The sequence below is a fragment of the Gadus morhua genome, chromosome 20 (assembly GCF_902167405.1).
Source record: "Gadus morhua chromosome 20, gadMor3.0, whole genome shotgun sequence".
Classification (NCBI taxonomy): Eukaryota; Metazoa; Chordata; class Actinopteri; order Gadiformes; family Gadidae; genus Gadus; species Gadus morhua.
In genome coordinates, this window is record NC_044067.1 from 5665121 (window position 1) to 5691727 (window position 26607).

Sequence of the window (26607 nt, forward strand, 5' to 3'; positions counted from 1 at the left end):
TGGACTAAACAAATAAAAGAGGGTAAAAGAAGGAGGGGACAAAGTGCATCATTTCAACATTTGGAGGGGGAACCTTATAATATTCCGTTTGTTTCCAGCCGGAGCGCAGGAGTACTCGTGTGCATCTAGCATTTCCTTCCTCCCCCTCCCCATGCTCTGTCTGTTAACAGCTGATGAAGTGATCCTGCAGCAAACTTTCTAAGAAACGTGAACTATTTTGACGTAAACGCAAGGACAAAATCAGTTGACATGACTAAAGAGGATGCCCAAGGGTAAGAATGGCACGGCCGAGTCGTATCAGGTCGCTTAGAAGAAGAACTTTGCCCACAGGATTACGTTTCTTGTAGCTAAATAGCCCATACATGCTAGCGTTCTGTGTTTTAAAGCATCACTCCCACCGGAGGGTGGATTGCATCATCTGATGGTGGACGTATACGTATACACATGAGGTCTGGCTTACGTGTTGTGAATTTACTTGGGTCAAAGCAACACACAAGTAGGACAAGAAAAGGCCACACAAAACACCTAGTTCGACACTCCCACCCTTAGGTTAGATAAATAACGAATCGACCCACTCAGTGGTACTCAGAGACCTGGTGCTGACAACAACGTTTGGGTCACTGTCGATTTAGTCAACATTTACAATGCAGTTGCAATATAAAACAGAACCATGGAGCCTCGTTATGGTGTTTAGACGTACGACAGATTCAAAGACCAAAGACCTATTCGAACCTGTTACCAGTCCTTGACTGACTACCTTTTTGTTAGGGGAGCTGTCACCTTTGAATTTCGGTGTATTTGAAGCTGAAAGGAAATCCTAATGGCTAATTAAAGTTTTACATATCCTACATTTGGTCAGTCAATGTGCGTTATGGAAAGAAGGAATAGCTGGGTCTGGCTGTAGTGCAGTAGGCCTATATGGAGATAAGGATTCCCATGAATGAAGTGACAGCAAAGAGGTGTGGCCATGGAGTGGCCTGACAGGAGAGGTCTTGCTATGCAGTCTGCTGCACTAGAGGGTAAATACCTACCCATATACTTAAGTTTAGTCTTTGAGTACTTAGAAAAGTGCTATAAAAAACTGATCGATTATTGTTAATTATTATTATTAGTTTGCAGAGCTTAAAGACATTAGTGCGGCCTGAAAATATTTTAAACTGTAAGCGTGGTAACCATTAAAAAATAATGCATTACATGAAAAACCCAAAGGACAGTTCAGTTTGTTTTAGAGGGAAAACTGTCAAACCTTTTCATAAACGTATGTTTGCCATATAAGCAGTATTGGAACTTCATGTTAATTTGTCGTTTACTTGCAGATTAAGAGTTTGACACTTAAATTAGCATAGTCAATATACATTTTATAGCATAGGGTCCTAAAATGGGAAAATTCATCCAAATGGTGACATTACCAATTAGACACAAATTCCACATGTACTGCTATTCGGTACTTGTCGGTTAACCTTGCAAGGCAGTTGGCTTTGCAAGATAACGATTCCGTGGGAATTGAACTGGCCAGGCTTCAAGTTATGCGTTCGTACCAATCAGTGTCCTCTGGGAAACTAAGTGATACAGTGGTAGACAGATGGTTCATCCAATCACCTGCCAAGTATTATTTTGAAAGTGCCTGCCCCTATCCCATCAGTTTCCAGGGATGACTTCCCAGAAAGTATAATGTCTGTCACGTCTGGGCAGGGTTGGATATCCAATATTCAACATGTGAATATATATATATATATATATATATATATATATATAAAATACAATTCCAAACATTGGTTTGTAATGTTTATGTGATCACTTTTTCATCCTGGTATACATACACCAGGATGTGAATATCCCTGGTATATATTTCCTGTTTTCCACTGATAAACGGAAATCCAGTTAATTATAAACATTTTGTTTTGGCTAGGTTCGCTTTGCGCTTGGTCTTTGGTTAGTGTAATCTCCTGTCTCAAGGGTCATGTACATTTCCTCATCGAGACACCTGGCCATTGAGAAAAACAGCAGACTGGTTAGCCGCTAAAGAACAAACCGATTCTACTTTCACAAGTCATTGAATATTGCAGATCATTAGCTACAATTCCAAAATCCTTTTACTGTTTGTACACTTGTTTTCCAGATTCATGTTTTGTTCTCTAAATCTATTCAATCTTAACATTTGCATGTCCTCTTCAATGCCAGGCCTTCAATAATGTAAAGGAACCAAGTGCAGTCACACAGCTTGGGTCTTGCCTGAAGGCCAACAGCATTTTTGTTGTTGTTTTGTTGCAACAGAAAAAGATAAAGAGCAATGTCATGAAAGCCAATAAACATTTTTTAAGTTTCCGCTTTGAATGCTACATTTCCTTTTGTTTATATTTACAAGGGATCTAATACACTTTCGACTTGTATGTGTTTGTATACATCTTAATCGGTGGAACAATGTAGACCATCCTTCATGTAATCACAGTAGGATAATCCGTAGTCCTCCACTAATGATTTAGCGGCTTGAGAATAGGTGAAGCACCCTTCTTCCCTGCCGCCACATAGCCCCATTCCAGCCAACCACTCCTTCTGCGGCTCAGTCCCCTCAGTGCAGAGCCTACAGCTGGGTGGTTGTTGTTGTTATTTTCCGAGACTATATATTTCGGTTGATTCACAAGAGACTATAGTTTGTAAGGAAGTGGCAAGTGCACCTGAAAAGCCTCCAAACAGGGGCTGTGATGGTGCACAGCCCAAAGCTATTAGCTGCTCAAAACGAATATCCTCCAACCCTGCCAGTCGGCTGCTTCCTGCAGAGGGGGGGGGGGGGGGGGGGGGGGGGGAGAGACGGGTCAGAGAACTGGCAAGGGGAAGTGGACTCACATGTTTTTGTGCGCGTGTGCGTGTGCGTGTCCGCCTTCCTGTTCCAGGTCCACGGCCGAGGAGACCCAGTCTAAGAAGGGCCTGAAGAAACAACAGAAGGAAGCGGAGAAAGCGGCGAAGAAGGCTGAGAAGCAGGCCAAGCTGGTGAGCGGGTTGGCCCCTTTCTCCCACGCCCCTTCCCCCCAGATCCCCTCTCCCAGACCCCCATCCCCTCTCCCGGACTCCCACCTCCGCATCCCATCCTTCCGTGGCGTGCCGTGTTTTGTCGGGTACCGCAGGGCCCAGCATGGGGGGGGGAGGGGTTCGGAGGGGTGGGCACCCATTGTTTCTGTTTCTGCGGCCTTAGCGCTGTGTTTATGTCCACCCAAACAAAGAGCCTTTTTCTTTAGAGCTCAGAGGTGTCCAAAATAAAACGGCGCTGCACGCCAACGCCGTCGCTGCTGCTTTTCACACACTTTTGCGGCCGACAAAATAAGGGTTCAAGAAAAACCGGACTTGTTTCTTCTGCCTGCTTTGATCCTTCAAGATGCAAGTGGGGTTTTATTGCTTCTAAAGCAATTACGGATGTGAACTCTCAACTGACATTGCTATCCCTGGTCAACCTGTTCTACTCATCCAACAGGTGTATTTTGTACAGCCTGCTCCTCATTGGTAGAGTGCTGTTATGACCTTATAGCCCCTCAAATGGTGTACAATATTATGGGAATATATTCTACTTTCTAAATGCATCAAATCGTATTATTTAATTTCCAGTAAGACCTGCTTAGATGTTATCCAATCAATCGAGGAGGTTTCAATGTCGTGGGCCGTTGGCACATTTGAGTGGTGTAAACACTTGACCCAGTCATACTGAAATATACATCTGCCAGTCCCAAGCGCTGCCAGTTCCCAGAACATTTGGGGAACGGTTTATGAAGCAAAATTACACGGATGACTCATTAGCTGTTTATCTGTTTTTCACTTCACATTGCGGGGGGGTGGGGGGGGTGGGGTTGTGTGCTCTGGGCTGGCTAGGTACTCCTGTTGCTTTATGAATATTTGATGTATATCTAAATGAGTCTGGGTATCATCTGCCATGGTTAGGGAATTAGTTGTGTCTGCGGTTGGTTGCGTCTCTCGCACTAAGGAAGCGGAGGTCTCTCAACTCCCCTGGCAGTTTCATGTTCCAAGCCAGTCTAGTCGAGTTATCGAGTGAGGCCTAACGAATGTGTCATTCATCTCACCCCACAGATGTGTGTTTTTTTTATTCTTTTTTTTCAAAGTTTGAGTACAAAGTTAATTTGATGACAATAGACATGAGGGGGATCCTCAACCAACTGTCGGTACCTCTCAGTCCTCGGGGAAAGGACTTTGAGCCTTGTGCATGTTGGATTGAAATACTAATGTTGGACCACCCTGGGACATTTCCTGGGTGTTTTAAAGCCTGAGTCGTTAAAAAACCCAGGTTTCTTCCCCCCCCCCCCCCTTCTGTGTGTTTCAGGCCGCTGACCAGCAGGGCACAGAGGAAGATGTAAGTAAGCCCCCCCCCAGACGGGCCCCAATGACCCACTCACTCACCCCCTCTCATCCACATTCACACCTCTGCAACGGTTTGTATGCAAAACGCTCTCGCCCCGGTCACCGATCTGTGGCTTTCTCCACCTTCCTACGACTATTTCCTCCCTAAGCCCTTGATGGGGCTCATTATCTGCCCTCATCGCCCGCGTAACAGGAGATGGCAGCCACGAGGAGTAATTGCCGCAGTGGAGGCGTTTTCACAACACCACGTCTTTTCAGTCATAATGGACCTCGGTCGCAAGCAGACAACTATCCCGCCCCCAGAGGAATAAATCCTATAAGTGCATAATGCTAAAAGAAAAACAATTCCACCCAACATACATTTCAGTTTTATTTTCTAGTGTTTTGTGAATGGAGCTGCTTTTCTTTTAATGAAACATTGCAGTGTATTCCTAGTGTGCTCTTACTACATCCGTTAAGCAGCCATAACAAGAGAATCTATGTGCACTGTCCTAAGTCTATATTTTACACGAAAGGGAATAACTATAATAAAAACCCAATAACTGTACCTAGATATTTAGACTATAATTCTAATAATTACCATGATATATAATTTCCCCACCTTTCCTTCTCCCTTGGCCGCCCTCCCCGATGCACTGAGAAGCACGAACACAGTGGATGTAATAACCTTGAGTGTTCTTCCTCCTGCAGGACTTTTCCAAGGACCAGTACGGTATTGCTGCTATGGTGCAGTCTCAGCAGAAACTGGGTTAGTACTATGGTCCACTTCTGCACCACAAGAAGCGTGCGTGCGTGTGTTCGTGTGTGTGTGTGTGTGTGTGTGAGAGAGAGAGATGGAGAGAGAGATGCGGGGTCATCTGCAACAGAGAAAAAAATTTGCCAAGTGACTAATAGGTTGACTATGGCCCCCAGGGGCCCGACGTGCTCGGGATGCCGCCACGTTGTCTGGTAGCTCTTCTGGTCCCGACACAACCTGCATGCCCAAACCATGGACAGACAGACAGACAGACAGACAGACAGAGGGGGGCAGGGGGTGCTGCTAGGTGTGTGTGTGTGTGTGTGAATGCAGGGGGGAGAGAGCGAGGGAATGTTTGTGAAGGCTATGTTCTTCTCAGCCCCCCCCTCCCCAACACCCAGACAGTGTGCCGCTGTGTCTGCTAGCATGATAAGAGTGTTGAGCCCGCCCTCTGACTGACACAGCTGAGAGAGGGAGAAAGAGAAGGAGAGCGAGAGACCCCCCCCTGATCCAGCCACCTCCGCCTCCCAGATCATATTTATTCGCCAGACATGCCATGGCTGCAATCTGAGCAGATTGTGTGTGTGTGTGTTTGTGTGTACATATATATTTTGTGTGTGTTGAGGGCGAGGACGGATTGTGTGTATGTGCACGAGAGGGGCTATGTTTATGTGTGTTTGCGTGCATGGACTTGCGCATTAGTTTCGCATTCCGTTGTGCGTGCAAGTGCAACGGTAAGCAGAGGGTGGGGGGGGGGGGGGGGGGGGGGGGGGGCGGCGGGGGCATCTTTGGCCGCCAGCCGAGCAGAATGTCCTTTGAAGTTATCTTAAACGCAGTGCCTTTCCACCATCACCTTGCCAAGACACCTATTTATTCTGAATGTGTGTGTGTGTGTGTGTGTGTTTGTGTGGAGACAGACAGGGAGCTGGTCCGCGTCCAGGACTTGACGCCTGAGATGGCAGACAAGGTGATATGGCTCCGGGCCAGAGTCCACACCAGCCGAGCAAAAGGTGAGACCGCAACCCCGTCGCACCCCCCGTCCTCTCTGTCCATCCCTGTTCCTTGTGGTTCCTTTTCTCAGCCCGTTGACCTCAGCCTCCCCATTAAAAGCTGTTTTATAGTTGCTGTGTGTGAAACCGCAAGGCTTGAATGACATCGCGGCCCTCGCGCACAGATCATCACAGGCGGTGTGTGTGGCCCACCTCTGAAATGGTCCAATGTCGGGACCAAACGACCACTAGCAACGCCATGGTCGTCCGGGCACTTCATGAAAGGCGCATCATGGTGACTATCGCGGCCGCTTTAGGTCGGGCCGGGTCGGATGCCCGCCGCCTTCGTAAAGGGCTGCACTGTCAAGGTCCGCCAAGTCAGCCTGCCCTTCGGCCAGGATGTGAAATGGTCTCTAGAAATTATCGCTTTTTTTCGACGGACTAGCTAGCAGTCAGCATCCAAAAAAGGAACAGGCTCTCCCTGAAAAAGGTGGAATCCAAAATAAACTGCAGGCTGGTGTAGTAGAAGAGAAGGAGACAGCTGTGTTTGGGATGCGTAACTTTGTGTATCAAGGATGTAATGTATCCTAATGGTCTCGTTTCCGTAAACGATACCGTCCTGTTTTTGTGCAGTCTTACCTTTTGACAGGTATTTGAAACATTTGGGGTTGTGTATTCATTAAGTGCAAGCCATTTCAACATTAAGTCCTGTTTGCTATAAAAATGACATATTATTCATTAAAACACACCGTTCTCTTAGTTTAGTAGTGGATGCCATCCAACTTTATTTATAACAAACATTGCGGCTTACGAAGTTCATCATTTTAATAACATTAAGTAAACACAAAACTCCACCATAGGGGCATGGGAATAGCTCCAGATGGCCGCTGGGTTGTCTTTTTTCTTTAATTATTGTTCAACAGTTCACACACACACACACACACACACACACACACACACACACACACACACACACACACACACACACACACACACACACACACACACACACACACACACACACACACACACACACACACACACACTAAAACGGCCTTCCCCCCCCGCTCGTCTGTTTCTCAGAGTTTAACAAAAAAAGCTTGGGGTGCATTTTGATATCATTGCTCGGTCGTCACCGGCGACAAGCCGACAACAAGGTGTGGGGATCCGATGGCGGTCTCCCCGGCGTGGGGGCCCGGCCCCTGACTGTCCCCCGGCCGCGGCTGTCCGTCGGAACACAATGAACCCGTTGAGCTTCACCTCGCAGCCGACACCGCGACCGGGGGCTGACAATGTGTTGAGGTACAGCACAGCAGATAGGGGGGGGGGGGCTGAGGAGCCCCCTCGCCCCCACCCCCCCCGGCCCCCTCAGTCACCCCGGCCATCTCTCCGCTCCAGAGCTAAAGCTCGGGCTATTATTGTTTTATTTATTATTTATTTCTTAAGAGCGGAATAACATTTGGGATTTGTGGGGCCGCATGCGAACCCGCACAAAGGCTCACACGTAAACACGAGCAAACAAAACCCTGGTGGTCGGCCCTCAGTCTCTCAAGTGTTTGCCGACTATTCTTTATGCTGTTGACATTGCGTGTGTGTGTGTGTGTGTGTGTGTGTGTGTGTGTGTGTGTGTGTGTGTGTGTGTGTGTGTGTGTGTGTGTGTGTGTGTGTGTGTGTGTGTGTGTGTGTGTGTGTGTGTGTGTGTGTGTGTGTGTGATCTAGCGCTGTAACAGTGGCTCTCGCTTGTGTTCCTTCCAATTACCGTCTCCTTCAAAGGGGCACGGTCGTAAAGCACAGTACAGCCACGGCATACCTGTGGGAGCCTGTAGCCGCTCCCACGGACGAGCACAGCTTCTTCAACTGTTCTCAGACCCCCCCCCCCCCCCCCCCCCCCCCCATCCTTACTGGATGACCAAAGCCCAGCGTTTGTTTAGACGGAGCCCATTAGCCCGTGTTTTGACTGGGAAGACCCGTTGACAGGCACTGTTGTTGTTTGTTTTCGCAGGGAAGCAGTGCTTCTTGGTCCTGCGTCAACAGCAGTTCAACGTGCAGGCCCTGGTCGCCGTGGGAGACCGTGCCAGCAAGCAGATGGTCAAGTTCGCCGCAAAGTGAGTCAGACGGAGACCGCGCTTCCTGTTAGGCGAGAGGCAAGGGGGGGGGGAATACAATGGTGGGAAAATCCTGCATCCTAATGGTCCTCGTGGCCCGTTTTCACACATACGTGGACGTGTGTGGTGGTGGGAGAGTGGGCGAGGGCAAGGGGAGGAATCGATCACTTTGCACTTGACAACAGAACCCGACTGGTGCGAAGGCGGGACCAGGGAGGGTACTAATGGAGTACTTCCTGTTAAAATGGCCGACACAGGGCCCCAGTTCGGGAAGAAGGAAAATTTTTCAAAGCCAGCCTATTGTTTACGATGATAAAGGTCGGATGGAAGTCCATTACTGGTGTATTGTATGAATGGAGTACCAAAGAATAATCAACAGACATTCTCAGTCAGGAGAGACGCCCTGGTATTTTACTAATGCCTTCATTTAAGTCACTAACAAGTCATTGATTTGGGAAGAGCTCCGCAATATGGATGCTTATGTTCTTCAGCCGAAAAGGAAATTAATAATTTGCAGAAGTGGTCCCCAGACGTCTGATCCCAGACCTGCTTATCAGTTGAATAGTTGAGCTTCTCAAGTGGCCAACGTGGAACAGAAAGGACAGGTCTTTTTTTTTTTTTTTTTTTAACCAGGTCAATGTCGGTGTGTCCTTAGACCGCCCAGGTCGCAACCCCGGTCCGAACCAGCTGACCCAAGTCACCATGACCCGTTCCTTCTTCTCTGGAAATCCAGCGTAGCCTTGGTTCCTCATCCCACATCTCTCACGCACGGCGCGTTGGCAAAGCACTCTTTTTGGTTTTGGTGTCTCGAAAACAACCCGACTCAGACGTTGCTTCAGACGTTTCAACCGGGTAGTTTGTAAACATCCTCTTGTATCATTATCTCCCTAAAAATAGTAGAGTTGTATTCTGTGTGTTGAGGTGTGTTTTTGTTTATATCTGGGTTGTGCACCATGTTCGTGCGTCAAACCATCCAATGATGAGCCTGGCGTCAGTTCCTCATTTCTCTTAAGCAACGCAAAATGCCGTTGGGATGACGTCGCAATCCCTCCACAATAACTGCCAGGGAGGTGGGTGGTAGTGAAAGTTGTGAAAACATTCACCTTCACAACAGCCATCACTACCTCTTTTCCAAATGACATAGAAATAGCTCAATCACAAGACGACCCGACGCCTGGGTCACAAGTCGGCCTCCACCCAAGGAAATCACATGCTGGAGTTTCCTGTGGCTACTGATTGACCCGGGCCTCCGTTTCTTTGTCCCACGGCCTCCAACGTTTTGTTGGGTTCCATGGAAACAGACGTAAGCCCCGTTGAGTTAAATAGGACATGCTTTATGATGATGTTGGCCCAGGCTGTCTTGCACATATCTGTCCCAATTCCTCATTGCCACACTCGCATAGTTATTTGTTCACCCGTTGTAACTGGCGATTGCAAATCCATGAGCTCCACTGACATGAATTGATTTTGTACAATGAACAGTGAAAAGCCCTAAGGTGCTGAATGTTAAATTAAGTTGGCATCATGCAACATCATGTCATAAAGTGAGTCTCAACGGTGCTATTTCATATACGGAACAGAGACACATGGTGTCAGTTTGCCTTCGCCTTTATGCTCGTTAACAAGGTTGTAACATTTGCATACATTCGGGGAATAGAGTGGGAAGGTTGTGTGGCTCTGATACCCCGTTTCGGAAGAGAAAGACGGCTTTGCTAAAGACGCACACGTTAGTGAGATGACGGTGTGTCTGCATTGTTGTTACCAAGAGGATTATTACGATATCGTTAGTTGAATCACCCTGCGCCAGCCCCATCTGGGTTCACCGTGCCAGCGTTCTGTCCTGAGCTAATGAACGCCGGCCCCACTGTCAGCCTCTAAGTCAGCGCTGTGTGGCGCTGGAGGTTATTAATGCTGGCATTTCTTTATCTAGTTGATCCCATCCATGGGTGGGCAGAGGGGTTCGGGGGCGGGGCGGGGGGGGGGGGGCAGCAGCTGCAGACAGACGTGTGGGGGGGCTACGGCAGCCGCGTCCCCTCACCAATCCTCGTTTGTTCCTCTGGTAATGAGACGGAGCGGAGGATTACCGGGGCTCGTCACGTCGGGGCCCTCGCTGAATGACCCCCTCTGTTGCGCGGCGGGGATGGAGGATGAACCCGTGAAGCTTTTTAATTGTGGCCCGACACTGTTGTAATAACACAATTAGTCCCGCGTCATCCTTGTCTTAAAGCAACAAAGGAAAACACTGTTTCATGGAAAATGTGTCCTGTGTGTTTCGTTTTTTGTTTCGTATCAATTAACCAACGGATAGGATTCCAGGCATTCATACAGTACTTGCGCGAAGTTGAAGGCATGTAGCCAACGCCCTTCAACCACTGAAAGGAGCGTAGTAGAAGTGGTGGTGGTGGGTGGTGGGTGTTGGTGGTGGGTGGTGTCATAGGCGGGAGTTGAAAAGCCACCAGTCTGTGTGCACATATTTAATGCCACAAGCCAAAGTTGCCATGGCAATGGTATATCCTGTGTGTGTGTGTGTGTGTGTGAGTGACTTCTACTTTTTTTTGCAGTGGAGGGAAACTTGTTGCCTGGCTGTGTACTTGGTGTCTCATATAGTCAACCTCACAAAACAAAGTGCACCTGGTGAGACAATATAGAAAAAGACATCAAAGTCTCAGAGAGGCCCTCGTCTATGATCGACTGTGTGCAGTACTCAAGATCAAAAGCCCTGTGAAAGCGCCTTTGAGTTTTAATACAATCATACATCTTGGGGCTGGGCGAAAAATCAACATTATCGTTTAACGTCTTTGACTGGTATTGAATCAGCATGAAAGGAAGATCTGACTTATTGTGCTACCCAGTGTGATAGTCTGAATGAATTACCATTGGAAGATATGCCCCTAAAATGATCAAATATGAGTAAACATCAGAGAGAAAGGAAAACTATTTTTAGTCTGATGGCATACATTCCATTTTTGTATACTTCAATGTGATTACCCTCACTGTTTAAAATATGAAAATTGCACATTTATAAGTTGTTTTTAATCGCGATTGTGTACAATTCCCCTTGATTACCGAGGCATCACATTTTTGCGTATTGCCAAGCCCTAACACATTTACAATCATACTCTATGATTAAGACGCTGCGATATCGATCCGTTTACATTAGATAAACAGTGGCATCTGTAGGGACCATGGTATCCCTCCACTCAGGGCTGCTCGATTATGGAAAAAATCATAATCACGATTATTTTGGTCAATATTGAAATCCCGATTAGTCAAACGATTATTTCTGAGTTTGAAAACATGATGTATTTATTCAGTATCTCCCCCCTAAAATGCTTTGTAACTGAGAACTTGGAAATTTCGCCTTAAGAAAAAGCACAAAATGGTCGAATAGAAAATCTTCAAATCTAAAATAATGTACAAATATGTATCCAGCTGTTGTGCACTTCCTATAAAACATTGAATGAAAAAAAAAAAACTAGACTATATTACTTTTGTGATCGTTTGACGCTAAAATCACTACCCCACCCGTCCCTCAGCATCAACAAGGAGAGCATCGTGGACGTGGAGGCCACTCTGAGGAAGGTGGAGCAGAAGATCGAGAGCTGCACCCAGCAGGAGGTGGAGCTGCACGTGGAGAAGGTACCACCCCTGCGACACCAACTCCCACCTGAACGTACAGTGCAGCGCACACTCACACCTCTCTGCTCATGCACCTGCAGTCTGCGTTCACACCGTTTGATGTGCAACAGTTCCCAGAAAATACCCTATTTAAATCTGGTGTGAAGAGAGGATGCGTCAACCCCGGTTGAATGCCTATGAACGGATTTGTTTTGTTTTTGTATTTTTCCTCTGCAATGATTTATCGATTTAAGTCGATCGACACTTTATCTTTATTTCGATGATACATTCATCATAATACAGTCGACTCATCAAGGACAAATGTAAAATGTTTGTTGCTTTATGCTTCCTCAATTTGGTTTGTGGATTATTATGCAACATTTTCTTAAGTTTAGTATGCTTGTCAGATAAAGCAAGATAAAAGCAACACGTACGACCTCACTTTGGACTCACTATGAAATTGACATTTCCTAAGACGACATAACTAATAAAGAAATTGATCGCTAGAGTAATCGACTAGGAAAATAATCAATCCTTCCAGTATTGATTATTTATGTATTATTAAATATCCACAAGGGTACCACTGCTGTCCCAGGGGGGACCAACGGTGTTTGTTTCTCTGTTGGTCGGGGCTAGGATCTAAACCCATGCAGACAGGGCAGCCTGCAGCCTTCATATGAAAAAAAAAAAACGCATGCATACAGACAGGCTGGTACTTTCCAGATCCCCCACTAAGAAGTTTAAACTGAAAACACACACACACACTGGTTCGCACGGCTCAGCTTGGCAATAGCCTGGACACTGTGGTACTTTCCTACCAGTGTGTCCTGTTTCCCTGGTACTTTTATACCAGAGTGTCCCCACAAAGAGAAAACCCAAACTGAAAACACCCAACACATTTTGGTGTTTTTCTCCAGATATCTCTATGTAAGCTTGAATCAAATCTTAAACAAACAGTGAATCCATTGATCATGATTGACCTTCCCTCCCTCCCTTTCACCAGATCTAAGAAGTTATTCTCTCTCTCTCTCTCTCTCTCTCTCTCTCTCTCTCTCTCTCTCTCTCTCTCTCTCTCTCTCTCTCTCTCTCTCTCTCTCTCTCTCTCTCTCTCTCTCTCTCTCTCTCTCTCTCTCTCTCTCTCTCTCTTTCTCTTCCCCCCCCCCCCCCCCTACCTATTGATTCGATGGCTCATCATTGACTCCTCCCCATCAGATCTTCGTCATCAGCCAGGCGGAGGCGAGGCTGCCCCTGCAGTTGGAGGACGCGTCCCGCCCCGAGGGCGAGGGAGACGAGGTGAGCTCACGGTGGGCCGTAAAGGACAAAAAGGCCTTCGCTGAACAGCAGCCGCCGTATGGGTGGTGGGGGGCTAGCTTTACAGACGGTGCTTCAGGGACTTGTGGGTGTGTTCCAGTGGAAGGTGTAGATCAGGGGTCAGCAACCTTTTCAACATGCAGTGCCGGTTTGACATTTTCTCGTTAATGAGTGTGCCTTAAGCAACAATATATAAAAAATGAAGCTGAATTATGACACGGCGACCAAAAACATTTCCAGAAGACCTGGAATTGTACTATTTCCATATAGTCCACAATCATGCATCAGTATTTTAAATGTTTTTTTGGTTGTTATATTTGCAACTTGGGCTTACAAATTATAATTACTTATTACACGGGTCTTTTCAACGTTCCGTTCACTTGCATGGGCACTTCACAACTTCCGGCGGTCAATTATTTTTGGATAATTCATTGGCAGCCGATGAATAATGACCGCTGTCAAGGTAAACAAAAGGACTTTTTGCCTTTGGTATCACTCCGCACGTAGTCCGGTAACTTGTCAATGTAATAAGCGGGATATGTATCAACCCAAGCGCTGTCGGTTGCTAAGCAACGACGTCAACGTCTTGGGCGGACAATTTCGCTGCTGATCAACACTATGAATGCTGGTACCAAATACATTGTAAATAAATTGTTCCGTTTTGGGAAGTAGCCGTGTAATAAACGGGATAATGTATAGAACTTCAACGGTCATTATCGTAAAATAAGCCCCTTCATGGCGAAGCAAGACACCTCCGCTGCGCGTCGGTGTCCTGTTCGCCCTGTCGGGGCTTATTTTCTCCATAATGACCGGCGTTCTATACATTATCCCTTACATATGTCCAATCTTAAAACACCATTTTCAGAAACTCATTTAAAAGCATATTTGCACTGTGAGAAATGTAAAAAACGAGAATATATGAGAATGTTGAAACCATCCACATCAATATCTTTACGACATGTACTATGCAAAACCATGTGAAGGCAAGGCGATGCATACAGCAACAACACCACTTGCAACAATATTTTAAATATTTTCTTTCTTTTGAAATGATCCCATTTCAGAACACTGCTTTCTGGAACTAATTTTAACATATTTGCACTGGGAGGAAATGCCCAAAACAGATTAAAGTGCAAAGAAAATTGGTAGTAATGATTATGCTGCCGCATTGTGCTGTGAATTTTTTTAATATATATATTTTTTTTTTCTTTTTTTTTTCTTTTAAGTGTGCCAATGATTATGCTGCCCCGTGCCTGTGGTGGCACGCGTGCCTAGGGTTGCTGACCCCTGGTGTAGATGATTGTGAGTCAGCCGGCCGTACGAAGGGGCTGTGACTGTATTCGGAACAACAACGTCATCAACGTTATGTTTTCTTACTCGATTTGGGTATTTCCCCGCGGCAGGGATATCCCCAGAGCCTGACCAACGGGGATGAAATTGAAAGTAAGCGGGGTGTTTCAGAATGCAAGTGTTCATGAACATTCGCGAACGTTCGCGCTCATTCATTCAGCGTCAAAAGACGAAATAACATTAAACAGGTAACACTTATTTTACAAATGACATTTATTAGCGTTGCTAACTTTATATTTGTATTGTATTTAATTGTTTAATCGCATCTAGCTAGAAAACTGAATGTATTAACACAAGCTAGCTAGACTATGATACACTTTAAACACCCAGTTTACTAGCTAAATACAATACAAAAATAAAGTAAAAACAATTGTTATCTGTATTATGTTATTCCGTCTTTGGCAGCATGAGCGCAAATGTTTTTTGAAACCTGCCTGCCAACGGACAATCGCGTCGAACAATGACGTTGTGTTTCGAGCGCGGCTTACGTAGGCGGTACAATGTTTCGCTCCCCGGTACAATTTTGGGTGAGACCGCACCCCACCGGCCCCTGCAGGGTGGGGTGAGAGGACGCGGCTCTGCTCCTCGCCGCGTCCTCTCCTCGCCGGCTGTCTGCTGCGGCCCAGTGTCGACCCCGTAAGCCTACCCCTACCGCTACCCCTGCGGCTCCAGCTGCGACCGGAGGCCCCCCCCCCCCCCCCCCCCCCCCCCGACCACTGGGACTGCGTCCCGTCACTCGCACCCCCCCCCCCCCCCCCCCCCACTCCCTCCTGGTTCCGCGCTGTCCTCTGGTCCATCTCTCGGCTGGCTCCCTCTCCTCCCTGTGTGTGACCGTGACCCGTTAGCAGAGCCGGATGTATGGTCTTGAGGGTTTCCTGCCCCCCCCCACCCCCCCCCCGGCACTAGGAGGCCGTACTACTTCCTGCTGTGATGAAACATTAAGAGTTTTCCGGGTGTGAAGGATTTATCTATCGGGCTGCTAATGGCCGACGTTTACAATTGTAAACGGCAGGGAGAGAGAGAGACGCACACACTGTGTGTGTGTGTGTGTGTGTGTGTGTGTGTGTGTGTGTGTGTGTGTGTGTGTGTGTGTGTGTGTGTGTGTGTGTGTGTGTGTGTGTGTGTGTGTGTGTGTGTGTGTGTGTGTGTGTCATTATTTCTACTATCTACCTTCAGTGTTCATAATGCGCTGAAGCGTTAATAATGGGGTGGATTATATGGTCATAATACCCTGCGTTGTATTTAAAATATTTAGTTTGGCGCGTGATTTGAGTTCTTATTGTTTGATGACGAATCCTTTGCCTTTCATTTCAGCATCATCAGCATGACAACGTCTTTGCTGTAACACGTCTTGTGATGTGTCGGATTGCTTCGACAACAACGCGTCATTGATACTGTGCATGACCCTTTCCCTTCCCTCCCCCTCCCAGGATGGCAGAGCCACGGTGAACCAGGACACCCGTCTGGACAACAGGGTCATCGACCTCAGGGTGAGCCTCCCCACCCCTCACTCGGACCCTGCGTGTAGCACGACGACTCCATGGGCCTTATCCACCCAGCCCCCGTCTTGGTTCCGTATCGTTGGAGGTGGATTGCGTTTAGAACCAAGATGGCCGCCCGCGTGGCTGCGTGGGGCGGTGGCTTGCGTTTAGAACCAAGATGGCCGCCGGCGTGCCGTGCGGTAGGGCGGGTCCTCACCTGAGGCGTTGGGCCTGTGTCTTCTTCCAGATCTAATTGACGCACACTTTGCTGTTCATCGACGCTGACTGCTCGGCCTGCCTCAATTACGAAGTCACAGCGTGATGTACGTTCGCCCATACAACACTAATGACAGCGCATTATCTGCCAACGAGGATCATTCTGTGTTATTGGATCATCTCTGGAGAGCCGCCCACTTATCATGTGTTCTCCACGAGTTCACTTCCCCAAGGACATGTTGAAATGGACCTTCTTTTTTTACTGACGTTATTTCTTGTGGTTAGGTTTTTCTTTTTAAACACTGGCACGCACACATTTTCATTTTCAGTCGGTTCCTTTTTTTTGTATTTATAGAGCCATAGGGCACGGATCATGAAGTAAATAGCGTCTTTGGGAGGGGGCGGGGGCGGAGGGGGGGTTTGAACCATGACATTGAGATCCTCTCCGGTTGCGATGCTCCCGTCCTTGGGTTACAAACCCGTCATGACAGCAGGGTGAGGCAGAGGTGCAGCGCGCCGTGTGAACTACAACTACTGAGACTCCCTTTGTTCAGCACGTACACACACACACACACACACACACACACACACACACACACACACACACACACACACACACACACACACACACACACACACACACACACACACACACACACACACACACACACACACACACGTACACACACACACACATACACACACACACACACGTACACACACACACACATACACACACACACACACGTACACACACACACACACGTACACACACACACACGTACACACACGTACACACACGTACACGTACACACACGTACACGTACACACACGTACACACACACACACGTACACACACACACACACACGTACGTACACACACACACACACACGTACGTACACACACACGTACGTACACACACACACACACACACGTACACACACACACAACTACACACATAACAACACTTTAAACGACACAAACACCTAGATATACATAGACACACAGCTACACAACTACACACATAACTACACTTTAAACTACACAAAATCATACACAGCTACACATACAGAGACACACACCCCGAGAGAGAGAGAGAGAGACACACACACACACACACACACACACACACACACACACACACACACACACACACACACACACACACACACACACACACACACACACTCTACTTCTTCGTCTTGGTGGGTCATATTCCCAACACACCTACACAGACAGACACAACTACACATATACAGAGACAAACATATACACGCACACACACCTACACACGCAGCGAGACAGGCCCTCCTGCCTGGAGCCCCCCGGCCCCCCCGGTGGGTGGGTGTCTTGGCGTCAGGGCCACAGCTGTTTGAGCGCCGGCCGCGGAGGCTGCCCTGGGTCTCCTTGGCCTGTTATCACCTCTGCACTTCAGAGCCCGGCGCGGCCATAAAGACGCTTCCCACTCAAACACACCACACAACACACACAGTCCTTTCCTTGTGTCATGTTCGGGCTTTAATTTGAGGTCTTCTACTAATGAACGGCTTTAGATGCCCCCCCCCCCCCCCCCCCCCCTCCCTCCCTTTAACCTCCTGCCAACCCTGTGAAAGAAAAGATAGATACATACGACTCGGGTTTCTAATGTAATTTCAGTGGGACTTATTTCGGTTGGTCCAATTCTCAGACCAACTGTAAGGTTTCTACTTTCAGGGGGTTTGACTGCTGGGCGTGTTGCCAAGAGAAAGCACCCTGGATAACGGGTGTCTGTATGTGTGAGGTCAGGCCAGCCGCATGACACCAGGGGGGGGACAGCCGTTAGTGAAATGACGCATGTTGAAATATCTGTCTCGATTCGTCAAGGACTCACTTTCGCACCCGGAATTTCGATGTGCGTACCGTCACCATGGCAACGCGGCCGTGCGTGACAGCAGCTCAACCGAGTCGATGTATGCAGGAAATGGAGTTGTGAAACTTTCACATGATAGTAAATACTATGTTCAGGCCACATAGTATGCAACATTATTAATGATAATCTCTCTGCGGTGTCTGCCTTGCTCTGAATGGCCGTGGACTCACAACCGTCTCCCAACTGCCATAATGCTATCTTCACACGATAGCCGGCACACACACATTGGGCTTGGGCCCAGCTCTGATTGGATGTGGTGACAAATTCTCACCAGTAGAGCAGGGAGTCTGTCTGGGGAAATGGTTCCAGTTCCCTGTGGCTGACCGCTTCAGACAGATGTGAATGGGACTGAAGAAACCAAAAGTGAAGGCCTTCTCCTCTGGTGGGAAAGTCGAATTGCTCACTACTTTGCAGAATGAAAGTTGAAATACCGAAGGGGTTTGTTTCCCCGTTGATTGGGGCGGTGGAGGGTATTAAATCACTATTACCTTTCCATTTCTGACAGCCGCCTAGACAATGGCCATTCAGGACTTGGAGAAACCCTCCATTGATGGGAAGAACAGGTTCTATGAAAGGCCTTTCAATTAAAGGGCCCCTGTTTTACTACCAGGTGTGTTATTGCTCAGCCATCACAGAGCGTTTCCAGATCTGCCCTATCTGGTGGTGAAGTTGAGGCCCAGTCAGGGGTTCGATCCGGATTTTTAGTGTTTTTTGTCCTTTAAGTGATCGTGAGATCATTAAATGGGTCTGGATCTCCACGCGCTCTTCTTCTCACAAGGGCAGTGTGCGTTTTGTTGTCGGTTCTGTGATCCCCAAACGTAACCGCCAGTGGTTAACATGAGCACGCTGACGTGCATTCCCAGGAGCGAGAGCAGTAGCTCCACTACTCTGCTTCATACACCTTCCAGTCAATTGTGAACATGAATCTATATGCGTGTTTCTATCTGTAATAACTTGTGTTTAAAAAGGTCAGTTTTTATATATTTTTTTTTTTACAAACAGTGAATTTTTTTCAGAACAATTTAGTTCTACCGCTTGGCTGCCAGGCTGAGTTGAAACCTATTCAGAGAGCTGGCAGGATAGCAAGTTTGTTGCTCCCTGTGGTAGGCGGTTAACAAACATTTGAAAAATCATGGATGACTGTCCTTTCTCAGAAGCGCGCAATGAATGCTTGGACCATGTGACAATCCGATCCGCCCGTGCATCTCATGAAGCTGAATAATACCAGGAGTTGAATTGAGTGGGCAGGTTTTTTTTTCGTTTTTTTTTTTTTTTTTAAATGTTGCATTTCAGATGAGTCAATCTGTAAAGGGAGTGTGCACACAACTGTCCCCTGGCCCAACGGTTCACGAAGGGGGGGGGGGGGGATTTCATCTTCTCTTTCTTCTTCTTCTTTTATTACTCCGAGCTAATTCCGGCGTTGTATTTGTGGAGGGAAAAACGTGTCTGGATGTATGCTCCTCTAATTGTGTGTTTCGATTCCCCGAGGCCCCCTGCCCTATATCAACAGGCGCATATTCTCCGGAGAGCCCATGTCATTTCCAGAGGCGTGCATGAACAGAAACTGCCGGGATCTTACGTTTTTATGATTCTTGGGCGTCATAAATCAAATGAATCATAATGTGTTATTGTGTGTCTGCATACATGACTCTTGTCTCTCTGCGCGTTTGTTTGTGTGTGTGTGTGTGTGTGTGTGTCTGTGTCTGTGTGTGTGTGTCTTTGTGTGTGTCTGTGTGTGTGTGTGTGTGTGTGTGTGTGTGTGTGTTTCCTCACAGACCACAACCAGCCAAGCCATCTTCCGTCTGCAGGCGGGGGTCTGCATGCTCTTCCGGGAAACGCTCACCAAGAAGGATTTCGTGGAGATTCAGACCCCTAAAATCATCTCAGGTAAAGAGCACACTCCCCCTTTGCCACAAGCCTATCTCCCCTCTCCTCCCCCCCCCCCCTCCTCCTTTGAACGTTTCCCCCCTTGAACCGCATGACTTGAACGTTTGCTTTTAAATCCCCTATCTGCCCCAGGCACAACTCGTAGTGTGTGTGTAGTACGTTGGGCTTCGATAACCAACCGGGCACCAGCTCCCTCCAAACCTCAGACAACACCCGAGGTGGTGTTGGTGGTTTGGAGCGAGATGGTCCCTTCCTGACTGATGGCGATTCAGATAGCAAGCGCCAGAAGTGCGGGAACCAGCTCTTTACTCACGATTACAGCGACCCAAATTACGCCGGTTATTCGGCGTGAAGTCTCAGACGGCGTGATGGAACGCGGCCGTACGTGATGAGGGTGTTCGGTCGACAAACGGGCAGCACTGCAATGTTTGTCTGTGGCGCGGAAAAGCTGCAGATGGGGCGTGTGATCAAAGTTTGAATGTTGAATAGAAATCAACCCCAGCGCTAATTTGTTAAGTTTTATTTGTATTTGGGGAAGTGATGAAGTTTATACAAACCTTTCTCTAGTCTCCATCAAGGTGTTATGTGAATAGGTTATTTTGACAGTTCCTTTTGATAGTTTCTTCTTTTGACAGTTGAAACGAGGCCTTGGTCTTCATCTGTTGTGTTTACACCACTGGCTCACCTTTAACATGAGCTCTCCCCCCAACCACTATTACACTAGTAAGGCCATGACCTTAATGCACTTCTCCCTTCTAGTTTGTGTATGTTAAATGGAAACGGCCTCACGTGAAAATGTTGTGTTTCCACCCACCGCATCTAATTATTGCTGAGGGTTTTTGTGTCTTCTTCTCATCACTTGAGGTCTTTGTACACTTGTTTCTCACCACAACCTCCTACGTGTCTCCCTCCGTTGTTATTCCCTCTGTGGCAACGCTTTAGTCTCACTTCTTCTTTTCTCCCCTGAGCGTCCTAACGGTCGCAATATTCAAAAGTGGCGCTTTTTTACTTTTTGGCGGCAGGTTTTTTAAAAAAATCTTTAAAACCACATCGTTTTCTGTGGGGGTAAGGGCACGATATGAAAACCACACCTCGCATGAAGCTATCAGACACCACACCCTGACCTCAATACACACACACACACACACACACACACACACACACACACACACACACACACACACACACACACACACTCTGCAGCATTAGTGACAGTGGCCCCAAATTGACCCATGAATCAGTCAATCAAACTATCAGTATAGCAGCAACACATTCCGATTAAAAGAGGTAGTTATCTCCATTTCGCTTGTTTGGTGGTAAGGGTTAAAAAAACGTTTCAGATAAAAAAACGTTGTGTAGATTAGAGCTGTACTCTAATCTACACAAACGTTGTGTAGATTAAAAGTCGTGTGTGTGTGTACGTGTGTCGCCCGTTCCCACAGCGGCCAGCGAGGGTGGCGCCAACGTGTTCACGGTGTCCTACTTCAAGACCAGCGCCTATCTGGCCCAGTCCCCCCAGCTCTACAAGCAGATGTGCATCTGCGCTGACTTCGACAAGGTGTTCTGCGTGGGCCCAGGTAGGAAAGACCTCCCACCTCACCGCCTCCTCCACCCCCACCCTCGAACATCCCCACCCTGGTCCTCGCCATCCACAACACCACCCACGACGACAACCTCATCCCCCCCTTTACCCATGTCATTGCTCTCTCTTTTCCCATGTCATTCCCTCTCTTAACCCATGTCATTCCCTCTCTTTACCCATGTCATTCCCTCTCTTTACCCATGTCATTCCCTCTCTTTACCCATGTCATTCCCTCTCTTTACCCATGTCATTCCCTCTCTCTTTACCCATGTCATTCCCTCTCTATTTACCCACTTCATTCCCTCTCTATTTACCCACTTCATTCCCTCTTTACCCATGTCATTCCCTCTCTCTTTTCCCATGTCACTCCCTCTCTCCTTACCCATGTCGCTCCCTCTCTCTTTACCCATTTCAAAGATGTAGTGCCACAGTTCCGCCGTTTGTATTACACTGAGTACAGCTCTGCCCGTTTGCCGGCGTCTTGGTGGTTTGGCCAGCGCTATCAAAGAGCTTTGACCCAGGGGGACGCGTGCGCCAGCTGGAAGTTTTTCTAAAAGTGTTTGGAGTTCTAAAAGTGTCAGTGCCCAGAATAACATCAAACACAATTTTATTCAGAAATAAATGATGCGATAGGCACTTGGGAACCTCGCGAGTGGTGTTCGGAGGTGTGGTAAGTGTGTGTGTGACTATGTGAGAATGTGTTTGCGCGTGTGTGTGTGTGTGTGTGTGTGTGTGTGTGTGTGTGTGTGTGTGTGTGTGTGTGTGTGAGAGACTGTATGCATGTGCGGAGGCTTCTTCCCTGATAGTATTTTTAAAAAGCAGTCTACACACAGTCCCCCACTGAAGGGAAGGCACAGTACCCTTGAACCTCTGCACACACAGACCTTCGACAGCAGATGCAAGGCAACTCCGTCTAAACAATCTCTTCAACCCATCCGCACGCACAACATGGCGACGGCAGACGAAGAGACTACGTTCAGGACCATGGCACACTGTCTTGTACGATTTCAATGCAACTTGTATTGGTGTCGCGGAATGGCAGTTCAAAATCATTAAAAGGTTTACTCAGTGGATGATGTTGTCTTGAAGAGAGTCCCTGTAGCCTTAATTTCCCCACTTTGAAAATATGCCAGTGCATGATCTTCTTTCTTTCTTTATTCATAACTTTCAGTATTTTCTTCAAGAGCTTGACTATCGAGCTGTGCCGTCTCCCATTTCCCTTCAAGAGCATAGGAATGTAATACTATCATCGAGGTTATTCCAAATCATTCACAGCATCTCTGGTGGTAACTTTGTAGATACCAGATCTTCACAAACACCCATGTGAATGTGTGTATGAATGGTTTTGAGTCGCTTTGCATAAAAGTTTCTGCTAAAGGCCCTAAATGTAAATATAATGTATATGTTGTACATTGAAGTATTCACTTTGATTCAGTGCACAGCCATCTATAGTTGCCTAATCTGTACTGGCAGCCCTGGGTCAAGCATGAAACGTTCTGCTTACCCGTGTGCTGATGTTGTCCGTCCCCCCCCCCCCCCCCTTGGCTCACTCCAACAGTCTTCAGGGCGGAGGACTCCAACACCCACCGTCATCTGACGGAGTTTGTGGGGCTGGATATCGAGATGGCCTTCAACTACCACTACCACGAGGTCATCGACTCCATCACCGACACCATGGTGCAGATCTTCAAGGGCCTGCGAGACCGGTAGGGAAGCACGCGCCCTTAGATTTAGTTTAGACTTCTACCGATTATTTCTATAAAGCACATTTCTCATTCAGCGAGTGAGTGCGACCATGCTGTTTTTTTTCGCCCGCGCGTCAAATGAAAGACGTATATTCAAAGAGGCGGTGCTAATCCCGGATCTTAATGGGAATCCACATGGAGAGCACACTTGAATAAGGGGCGCGAATCAAATGCAAAGGGAGTGCTCCGTTTTGTGTTATCCTCTTAGGGGAGATCCGAACTTCTGACAGCACCCACTTGTAGCACGCAGACGTCTCAACGACGGGGATATATTTATCACGCCTGGGGGGGGGGGGGGGATTCCTTTATCTGTCAGACAATCCCCACTATTAAGAAGCGGCCCCGTGTTGTCTGGTTTAAGTAGAGTGACATCTTCTTTGCTGTGTTGTCTGCCAAAGCGAACATAAAATATAGACATGGCCGTGTTGCCCCCTGGTGGTCGGACCAAGCATAACATTTTACTGCACCGTGGTAATTAAGAACTAAGCAGTCTTTGGATGCTTTATGCAACTTTTAATGCAATCTCCCTCATTGACTCTCCAGCTTAGATCAATACGGATTCCTTATCGAGGCTTGCACGTTCCCATCATATTTATCCATAATCCCATCGTCCCATGAGAAAATAAACAGTGGCTGGACTTCAACCCCCTCCGGCCAGTGGGGGGGTTGATGTCCAGGAGAATCCAAGCGGAGCGGAGAGTGATGCTGGGGTGGTTGTTGTTGTTGTTGTTGTTGTTGTGGTCAGATTCCAGACGGAGATCCAGACGGTCAGCAAGCAGTACCCCAGCGAGCCCTTCAAGTTCCTGGAGCCCACCCTGCGGCTGGAGTACACGGAGGGCGTGGCCATGCTGCGGCAGGCCGGCGTGGAGATGGGCGACGAGGACGATCTCAGGTCAGGGCACAACATTTTGGCCAAAGATGTGTTGTGGTTGAGGATTTTGGAGCTTGGTTATTCTTCTTTTTTTTTTTTTTGGGAGAAATGAATCTTGTAATTATCATCAGGAGATTAATCTTGAGTTGTGTCTTTGTTTTTACCCAGCACCCCCAATGAGAAGCTCCTGGGCCGCTTGGTGAAGGAGAAGGTACAGAACTGAACCCTTTGCTCTGCCTCACGTCGGGCTTTCTCTCTCTCTCTCTCTCTCTCTCTCTCTCTCTCTCTCTCTCTCTCTCTCTCTCTCTCTCTCTCTCTCTCTCTCTCTCTCTCTCTCTCTCTCTCTCTCTCTCTCTCTCTCTCTCTCTCTCTCTCTCTCTCTCTCTCTCTCTCTCTCTCTCTCTCTCTCTCTCTCTCTCTCTCTCTCTCTCTCTCTCTCCCAGTCAAAAACTGATAAAACCTTTTTTTATTTCTCTACAGTACGACACTGACTTCTATGTGCTGGACAAGTACCCGCTCTCTGTGAGACCGTTCTACACTATGCCTGATCCTAGCAACCCGGTGAGTCATCCCTATTCTTTCTCTCTCTCTCTCTCTCTCTCTCTCTCTCTCTCTGTCTCTGTCGCTCTCTGTCTCTCTCTCTCTCGGTCTCTCTTTCTCTCACACCATCTGCCTGTGTTTCAGTCTCTCTCTCACACAGACACGCTCCTACATACGCTCACACACACACGCAAACACACATTAACACGCTTATGCACACATAAACACACACGAGACATACACACACACTCTCATCCACTCAATTCTTGTTGCGGTGCCCCTCAGTTTATGGAGGACCAGTTATTATTGTGAAACAGTCGAATCAAACGCCGATAAAATCCTGATTTATGGGTTGATGTTACTTTTCATTGTTCTCCTCCAGAAATACTCCAACTCCTACGACATGTTCATGCGGGGGGAGGAGATCCTGTCTGGAGCGCAGAGGGTCCACGATCCCCAGCTGCTGACGGAGCGCGCCATCCATCACGAGATCGGTACGGCCCTCTCACCACCCCCCACACGCAGCGTGATCAAACTGATCCAACCGGGGCCGTGCATCTGATCCGAGGAGAGTTCAAACCACTCGCTCGCTTGGAAATCTGCACTGCCGTCTGTTTCAAGTGATGGACCACATTGAACTTGACAGATCAGCTCCACAGCAGGGGGGGCCTAAAGTTCTCCCATCTGACCCCCCAACGAGAGTTGCTCAAACGTGCAACTTAGGATTCAGAGCTAGTCGAGCATTGTGTTATGTTCTTTGTTTGAAAGGAACAAACTTGGATTATGACTGTCAAAGTTGTAAGCCATTTGCTTTTGCAATACAAAGCTAGATTCCAAGTTTTGTTTCTTTCTTTTCTTTACTTCAATTTCACTATTGCGGAGCTGTACTGTTTTGTGATAAATGGGATAACTCCACGAAACCCCTAATTGCTTTTATTGCCTGATTGGGTTCAGTGTAAAAGTGTGTGAAATCTATTTCTTAATTGCACTCCTCCATCATAAAGTCCAAATCCTTTCTCCTTGTTTTTTTTGCTGTGTGTGTGTGTGTCTCCAGATCTGGAGAAGATCAAGGCCTACATCGACTCCTTCCGCTTCGGAGCTCCTCCCCATGGCGGTGGTGGAATCGGTAAGCAGAGCTCCTCGTTTCACCTTGCCGTTTTAGATTTTCTGATCTGTTGCGTTTCCAGTCGTTGAGGAAGTGATGTCGTCTCTCCCCGTCTCTCAGGCCTGGAGAGAGTGTGCATGTTGTACCTGGGCCTCCACAACATCCGCCAGACCTCCATGTTCCCCCGGGACCCCAAGCGCCTGACCCCTTGAGGGGGGGACACGGCCCTCAACAACCCCCCCCCCCCACTCCAGGCCCCGCTGGAGCACCTCACATGGACAGGGGGCCTACCATCCACAGAGGGGGGAAAACTAGACAGAGCCGCTAGGGAACCAGGGCCACTCACACTCAGAAGTGCCGCTATGACTTCATCATCAGAATCAATAACCTAGGGACACCGAAATAAAGATCGCCTGTTTTGATTGGAACAGCCAGGTTCTTATTTGACACCCCAATTAACACATTCACACAAAGGGAATTTAAATCCACGTTTCCTTTTGGGGGGATTTAACTTTGAGTGCAGTCACATGAATAATTCTCGTCTCTTTTAGAGTAATTAATAATTTCATCGATTCATAATAATAGTGTTGTTTGTCTGGGGAACTTTGTTTCTAAAAGTGGGAGTCTTAATGATTACATCACATCACAGTACGCCTCAGCAGTCAGCAACACCTTTACAGCTGTACGGACTTATGATTGTGGTCCCGAGATGTGTTTTTCTGATGATTACTGCTAATGTTTTATAAACTACTTATAAAATGTGAATCATGAATGCTGTTTTCGTCCATCGTCGAATTAT

At 47.6% G+C, this 26607-nt stretch overlaps 1 protein-coding gene across 1 annotated transcript; it reads left to right on the forward strand.

The window, feature by feature from the left end:
- Positions 1-108: 108 nt before the first annotated feature.
- dars1 (aspartyl-tRNA synthetase 1) lies at positions 109-26580 on the forward strand. Its single transcript, XM_030342998.1, has 18 exons — positions 109-272; positions 2892-2988; positions 4325-4354; positions 5053-5110; positions 6016-6108; positions 8090-8192; positions 11729-11831; positions 13023-13103; positions 15902-15961; positions 19854-19965; positions 21408-21542; positions 23106-23253; positions 24038-24184; positions 24332-24374; positions 24644-24724; positions 25086-25197; positions 25758-25829; positions 25929-26580. The coding sequence occupies exons 1-18, from the start codon at positions 250-252 to the stop codon at positions 26018-26020; spliced, it is 1590 nt and encodes a 529-aa protein (XP_030198858.1). The 5' UTR covers positions 109-249; the 3' UTR covers positions 26021-26580.
- The last annotated feature ends 27 nt before the right edge of the window (positions 26581-26607 follow it).

Coding starts and splice junctions, on each gene's coding strand:
- dars1 (XM_030342998.1), top strand. CDS start 250: ATGACTAAAGAGGATGCCCAAGG. Junction 5,111..6,015: donor GCAGTCTCAGCAGAAACTGG/GTTAGTACTATG, acceptor GTGTGGAGACAG/ACAGGGAGCTGGTCCGCGTC. Junction 6,109..8,089: donor CCACACCAGCCGAGCAAAAG/GTGAGACCGCAA, acceptor TTGTTTTCGCAG/GGAAGCAGTGCTTCTTGGTC.